The 8,387-nt window shown below is 36.4% G+C and overlaps 1 protein-coding gene across 1 annotated transcript; it reads right to left on the bottom strand.

The window, feature by feature from the left end:
* Positions 1-918: 918 nt before the first annotated feature.
* Positions 919-1,905, bottom strand: LOC128564478 (olfactory receptor 51G2-like; the record flags this gene model as incomplete). Its single annotated transcript, XM_053559943.1, has 1 exon — positions 919-1,905. A coding segment is annotated over exon 1 (987 nt), but the record flags the coding sequence as incomplete, so codon positions are not given.
* Between the last annotated feature and the right edge of the window lie 6,482 nt (positions 1,906-8,387).

Genomic DNA, 8,387 nt, shown 5'->3' with positions numbered 1-8,387 from the left:
GAGTACTGGACTTAGATAGGGACCTCTTGTGACCCAGTGAGAGTGGGGAAGAGTTGACCTGAGTGGAAATGGTGGGAAATTGAGAAATACAAAGCCAGAAAAACAGGGAGAGGTATACAAAGAAAAACAGGACCCAAGAGCTAGCCTGGCGTCCCAAGGGCTGCTACAGCTGATGACTGCAGCCAGCCCCTGCCGTGGAAACAGCTTTATTTATACCAGCAGTTCTCAACCTGTGAGTCAGGACCCCTTTGTTCCATTTGTAACAGTGCGACAATTAGGAAGGCAGAGAACCACTGATTTATACAGTATTAAACAAGATTTCATAAATCTTAACACATGGGGTAGAGATCAACCATAAAGAGGAAAACCTGTGCTTGCTGATAACAAGGAAAGTGTGCATGGGCTATGTGATTTCTGACAGGTGAAAATAATGTTGTTAAGAGAGGAGAAGTGGTTGAGTCACTCCCTGAGCATTACCCAGGCTGTGGGGGTCCTGTCGGCACAGTCCACTCCCCACAGTATACATATAATTCATTTAAATATTCAGGTAACAAATGGGCAGTTATTGAACTTAAATGGTGACTTAATGTGAAATAAACTCTAATTAAGGATTTGTGCTTTAGAAAGCAGAACACAGCACAAGCTATGTTTCATACAGCAAATACTGAGATGAAAAGATCATTGGTCATCTCAGCTGAAAAGTTATTGTAAAAAGAAAATATATACAAAAAATAAACAATAGTTATAACTGAAAGAGAAAACTATAGGTTGTGCATTTTGGAAAAAATGTATAATGTACTAGGACTTGCTGTCTCCGTATCTGCATAGAATTAGATATGGAACACCATTTCAGATGGAAAAGTTGCTCTTTTTGTGTTATATCCATCTACCAATATTTATTTATAAATGTTGTTGGGATTCTTCTAGTCTTTTTTTGTTGAAGAGTTTCAGAATTTTCTCTCGGATCTGCTTGGTTTTCACCACATACACAATGGGGTTCATCACAGGAGGAATGAGGAAATGCATGTTGGCTATGGTCACATAGACTTGGGAAGGAAGCCTTGGGCCAAAGCGGTGCAGCATTGACAGGCAGATCATGGGTGTGAAGAAGATGATTACAGCGAAGATGTGGGAGATGCAGGTGTTGAGGGCCTTGAGACGGCCACCCTGGGAAGCAATGCTCAGTACAGTTTTCAGAATCAGCACATAAGAAAGAATAATGAGGAGAAAATCAAGTCCCATAGTGGAGAGCAACACAAACAGCCCGAAGATGCTATTGACCCTAGTGTTAGAACAGGACAGCTTTAAGATGTCAGGATGCAGGCAGTAGGAGTGAGAAAGTACATTGGAGTGACAGAAGCACAGCCTCCTCAAGAGAACCAGGGGGGGCACCTGTACAGTTAAGGTTCGTAAGACAATAGCTACACCTATTCTGGCAATCACACTATTGGTGAGGATGGAAGAATAGCGCAATGGATGAGAAATGGCCACATAGCGGTCAAAGGCCATTGCCAGTATGATGGCTGACTCAAAATCCTGAAAGGTGTGTATAAAGAACATTTGTGTGAAGCAAGCAGAAGAGGTCAGCTCTCGAGCATCCAGCCAGAAGATCCTCAGCATTGTGGGGAAGGTGAAGAGGGACAGCCCCAGGTCAGAGGCAGCTAGCATGGCCAGGAAGAGGTACATGGGCACATGGAGGGTCTGCTCCCTCCAGATAACTGTCAGGATGGTCACATTACCCACCAAGGTAATGAAGAACATGGCACAGAAGGGTATGGAGATCCAGATGTGTGCAGCCTCCAGGCCAGGAATGCCTGTCAACAGGAAGGTGGAGAAGGAGTTGGCGCTGTTGTTGATAGGAAGCTTGATGCTGGGGCTGCATGCCTGTCCTGGAATGAAATGCATTTTCTTAGGCACAGATGATAAAATGTGACTTGAGTATTTAATTGACTAATCATACCTTTTCTTTCAAACCGTCCATGATATTTGCCTAACATGAAATTCAATGCTATTTCCCAGAGTAAAGCACATGATCCTTTAAACTAGAAAACAAGCCCTTCTTTCATGGTCAAATTGCCTTAGAAGTTGTAGCTTATCACAAGAATGGAGAAGCATGAATCCTATGTACTCAATTTTGATATGAGGACAATTAATGACAATTATGGTTATGGTGGGGGGAAACAGAAAGAGGGAAGGAGGGAGGTGGGTAGGGCCTTGGTATGTGTCACACTTTATGGGGGCAAGACATGATTGCAAGAGGGACTTTACCTAACAATTGCAATCAGTGTAACCTGGCTTATTGTACCCTCAATGAATCCCCAACAATAAAAAAAAAAAAAAAAAGAAGTAAAAATAGAAAAATAAATTAAGCCTTGATATTTAATTTATCTAAGTCATTTAATCCATATTAAGATATTTTCAAATAAAAAATCTAGAATAAATTGTGCAATTTAAATAACTTTTTAAAAAAATACATCCAGTTCATACTTGTTATCGTTATTACAGTTGTATATCATGACCAGGATATTTCTTATTGCTTGGACAATAACAATACCCATTAGATGGTGTGACTCTAAATGTAGTTCATGGGCACATTTTAATACTATATGCATTCAACATAAGTATAGAAGTTGAAAATAAGCTTATAGAAACTTACATCATCCCAGAAATGTATGTTAAAATTTGACTGTCTAATGTTTAGATTTTGAGTGTGTTTATTCTAGTATAAATCATTACTAACCTCATGAAAACATTTCTTTTAAACTAATCCTGACTAGGTATAAGAACAAATGCTGTTTTCTAATATATGTCTGAGCCCAAATTAGAAAACAATTTTTTTTATTGAACAAATTCTCCAAATTTTGATCTAATTCAAAGGAAAAAAAAGTCTTATTATTATTTTTTTTTTAGACAGAGTCTCACTATGTCGTCCTTGGTAGAGTGCTGTGGCATCACAGCTCACAGCAACCTCAAACCCTTGGGCTTAAGAGATTCTCTTGCCTCAGACTCCTAAGTAGCTGGGACTACAGATATCCACCACAAAGCCTGGTTATTTTTTATTACAGTTGTCATGGTTGTTTTAGCTGGCCCAGGCTGGATTCAAACACGCCAGACTTGGTGTATGTGGCTGGTGCCTTTTTTAATTTATCTAAGTTATGAAATGGACATAGTGATATTTTAAACTGCCAAATTTACAACATATATTGTAGTATCAGTATTACATTATTCTATAAATTACTTTCTGCCTTGGTCAAAAGTTATGTTAGATCAATTAGACTGTGTGATACGAGTTATTCAAAGCATATTTTGATCTGTTTCTTTTTTTTCCTATAAAGAGATTAGGGCAGAAATTGAAAATAATCACTTAGAAGATTTTATATAAGTTTGATATAATAATTATGTTCCTTTGCCTTATTAAGATGTCTGACTCTGTCTTTAAATGCAATTTTATTATTTTACAGCAATCGAAGTTTAGTTATAATTTATGCAACATTTACAAAATGATTTGTGATGTATTGGGATTGTTTTGAAGTGGAACTTTACCATCAAATAACTTAAGAAATATTATATTACATGACAATTCAATGCTGAACATAAACATACATTTTTCTTAAATTACATATATGGGAAAATAAAAGAATATTTCTATGTAATTCATAATACAAAAGTCATGATTTCAAATTGCTTAATAGTTTTTTAAATAGTGTATAGGCTCTTTGTAATTTTACAGGAATAATTTTTAGTTTTTTTTTTTTTTTCCGAGACATAGTCTTGCTCTGGCATCCTGAGTAGAGTACTATGGCATCATATCTCATAGCAACCTCAATCTCTAATGGCTCATGTGATCATCTTGCCTCTGTTTTTCTATTTTTAGAGATTTAGAGATTGGGTCTTGCTATTGCTCATGTTGGTCTGGAACTCCTGAGTTCAAGCAATACAACTGCCTTGACCGCTCTGAGTGCTACAGGCATGTGCCACTGTGCCCAGCCTCAGGGATTATTTTTAAAAATTTTAAATGAGAATGTATAAGATTTTTTGTAGTGACCATATATTTATTGTAGTAAGCAGTTCATTTCTAATCATAAAATAGAAAAATATTATATAATAGCTACTTTAAGAAATGGATTCAGTATTGGTCATTTGCTCTTACTTTACTCAATAAAATAGTTGATAAATACTTTGGCCCTGTTCCTGACTCCAAAATAGGTTTTAAGATTATAGCAAAGATTAAAGCTAATGTACTTACCTACTTTAGTTATAAATGAGAAACATCAGGCAAATATCTAATTACAATATTTAATATGTCAGAGAACAGGCCACCTTTATAATCTATTTTACTATAATCTGTTTATCCTGGACAAAATATATGTGAACATCCATGAATCTCCTTCCTACAGACTTCAAAACTCACACATTTTCACTTCGCAAGATCACCTTCACCATTTTCTGTATTTATGAAACTAAATACACATTATATATATATAATACACATTAATATATATATATACTCCTCACATCATATACAATCATCTTCTTAGGCAATAAACGTTAAAATATTTGCATGTACTAATCACCTCAATTTCTCTCTTATCTTCATTCACTAATGTCCTTGCTACTATTTTTTGTTGACCTCTGTGGAGATAGGCATGTCAAAATCCTGCCTGGAACCATATGCACTCTAGCGGTGGGAGCCTATGTCATTTCTCAATCAATTAAGATGTCCCTTGAATCCAGTTTTTGATTAAGGAACAGTCTGAGAAAAAACAATTATAATACAAGACTTTCCCTCCCATTCTCACCCTGCTTATTCTGCTATCAAGTATAAGGAATATAAGAATCCTGCCTATTGCTTTCACCTGTCATTTAGAATAACATTCAATTTGTCAAAACCACAGTCTGGATCAATTTAGATTAGACTTAGGGAAATGACAAAAGTGATTAACTTATATCCTGCATATTATATGGAAAAAAAAACAAAACACAAGAAAGAGAGACAACTTTGGCTAGCTCCAAAATCTCTATGGGCATTTTCCCCTTTAATTGCCAACTTTGCTGGGTCAGTGAGGTGGAAGGGATCTGGAAAACTCACTTTCTATTTTATGAGAGCACACTCTGCCTTGTCTAACTCTTGTGCTACTTGGTGTTAAGTGTCTTCAGTGGAGTTTTTTCTTAATTCCTTTTCTACCCATAGGTTCTTGGCATTTTAAAATCTATACTTGTGGGCGGCACCTGTGGCTCAGTGAGCAGGGCGCTGGCCCCATATACCGAGAGTGGCGGGTTCAAGCCCAGCCCCAGCCAAACTGCAACAAAAAAAAATAGCCAGGCTTTGTGGCAGGCACCTGTAGTCCCAGCTACTTGGGAGGCTGAGGCAGGAGAATTGCCTAAGCCCAGGAGTTGGAGGTTGCTGTGAGCTGTGTGACACCACGGCACTCTACCGAGGGCAATAAAGTGAAACTCTGTCTCTACAAAAAAAAAAAAAAATCTATACTTGTTCCCAGGGCATGTTCATGTTCAAGGGATAAGGTTGAATCTCAAAGCCAGCCTTACTGTAGGCATAAATGGCACTCTACATTTCTAGGTTAGGAATACTCTTCCATGTGCTTCAGTACCATTGTCCAAAAATCTCATGCTTTTGAAAAAATAAAGAATGATTTCACAGACAGAAACATTTCCCAGATGACTGGGATCTTCATACATGGACAATTCCATTTTTTGACATTGAATTTAAAGTCACAATGGCAATAGCAGTTTAGAGTTCCTTCACTCATTAATTTATCCAAATTTTCTTTGATATTTATATCTCCATACTAAATTCAGGCAAACTTTTCTTTTTGAAAACAATTTTTGCTCACCTAATAGCTCAGGGTAGCTCAATTTCTGAAGTCCTTCAAGGAAATATTTCTCTTCCATATTCAAGATCACATATGTCTGTGACCAGATTTAAGTTACCTTATTGCTTGTACAGATTTCCCTTAAGAATATAAATCCCCTGAGATCCCCTTTCCTCTTGATCTGCGAGCTATCATTAACATTTTGTATGATACTTCTAAGAATACAACAAAAATGATACAAATTCTGTGTACTTTTGTATCAGTTAAGTTGAAAATGAAACCACTTTTAGTATAGAGTTTCACGTGGTAGATATCAATTAAGTATTGGTATCAATTTAATTCTACTGAAAGTCAATTTTAAAATGAATTATATAGATTTTAGGATCATCTATATTCTGTGATATATTTTGGGAAGTCTAGAAAGTTCATTTCATTAAAGGTTCCTTATTGAACTCTTTAATATCACTTTAATTCATATGAAGTGTTTCAGATATATAATACTATTCAGTAAGTGTAGAGATTTCCTTAGTGTCCAGAAATAATCAACTATTAATATATCTGCATTCCTGCCATTATTCTTTATCCATGCCTACACACTTACGCTACACAAACATATAAATGGAAATGGTCCTTTTTTGACATGGAATTTTGAGATGCAATAAGAATGTGACATTTAGGAATTTGTAATAGTAAAATTAAGAACATTTACTCACAAAAATTGATTCAAGATGGATAAAGGACTTAAATTTAAGGCATGAAACAATAAAAATCCCCCCCCAAAAGCATAGGAAAAACTGGAAGATATTGGCCTGGGGAAGACTTCATGAAGAAGACTGCCATGGCAATTGAAACAACAAAAATAAACAAATGGGACTTCATTAAACTGAAAAGCTTCTGTACAGCCAAGGAGACAACATCCAAAGCAAAGAGACAACCTACAAAATGGGAAAGGATATTTGCATATTTTGAATTAGACAAAAGCTTGATAACTAGGATCTATAGAGAATCCAAATTAATCCACATGAAAAAAGCCAACAATCCCTTATATCAATGGGCAAGAGACATGAATAGAACTTTCTCTAAAGACGACAGACGAATGGCTAACAAACACATGAAAAAATATTCATCATCTCTATATATTAGAGAAATGCAAATCAAAACAACCCTGAGATACCATCTAACCCCAGTGAAAATGGCCCACATCACAGGATCTCAAAACTGCAGATGCTGGTGTGGATGTGGAGAGAAGGGAACACTTTTACACTGCTGGTGGAACTGCAAACTAGTACAACTGTTCTGGAAGGAAGTATGGAGAAAACTCAAAGCACTCAAGCTAGACCTCCCATTTGAACCTGCAATCTCATTACCAGGCATCTACCCAGATGGAAAAAAAATCCTTTTATCTTAAGGACACTAGTACTAGACTGTTTATTGCAGCTCAATTTACAATCGCCAAAATGTGGAAACAGCCTAAATGCCCACCAACCCAGGAATGGATTAACAAGCTGTAGTATATGTATACCATGGAATACTATTCAGCTATTAAAAAGATGGACACTTTACATCCTTCGTATTAACCTGGATGGAAGTGGAAGACATTATTTTTAGTAAAGCATCACAAGAATGGAGAAGCATGATTCCTATGTACTCAATTTTGATATGAGGACAATTAATGACAATTAAGGTCATGGAGGGGGGGAGGAAAATCAGAGAGAGAGAAGGAGGGAGAGGGTAGGGCCTTGGCATGTGACACACCTTCTGGTGGCAAGACATGATTGCAAGAGGGACTTTACCTAACAAATGCAATCAGTGTAACCTGGCTTATTGTACCCTCAATGAATCCCCAACAATAAAAAAAAAAAATTCAATGAAACTAAAATTCATGTAAAATTAAATATAGGTACACAAAAACTACAAGTAGAATGGGCAAAGTGTGAATGAGTAGATATACATGAATCTAAAGTGATCATAATTCAATTTTCAATAAAAATTAAAGTAGCAGGGTGGGGCTGGGTGCCACAGCTATTTGTATCTCTTCAAAGTTGAGATTTAAATCTAATATTGTGATTTCGTAGGCTAGGGTAGAGGTTGGCTGATATCAAAACAGAGCTAGCTTGCTCTATCTCAATAAGTAGATCCTCAGAGTCTCTAGTCAAAACTCTGGCAGGGGCCCTTATAGGAGATACACCACAATTACAAAGCCTAGAGCTTTGGTAAGGGGATATCTCTATTGCCTAGGAACCCCAATTCAATATCACTGTACCAGTTCTAATAACCAAACAATTGAAAATAAACATGCTGCAGACCTAACAGAAGAACTCTGGCAACATGAATAACCAGAGTAGATCAACCTTCCCAAGAAATGACAAAGGAGATACAACTGAAGATGCCATGCACAGACAAATGGCAGCAATGTCAGAAATTGAATTCAGAATTTGGATTGCAAATAAGATAAATAGAATTTCTATCTTTTCTAGAAAGATAGATAGAAAAGATAGAAATTGAATTGCAAAGAGTAGTTCTATATTTGTCTCAAGAAATTAATGAATTCAAAGA

The sequence above is a fragment of the Nycticebus coucang genome, chromosome 14, assembly GCF_027406575.1.
Source record: "Nycticebus coucang isolate mNycCou1 chromosome 14, mNycCou1.pri, whole genome shotgun sequence".
NCBI classification, from domain to species: domain Eukaryota; kingdom Metazoa; phylum Chordata; class Mammalia; order Primates; family Lorisidae; genus Nycticebus; species Nycticebus coucang.
This window is presented reverse-complemented; position numbering and strand designations above follow the sequence as displayed.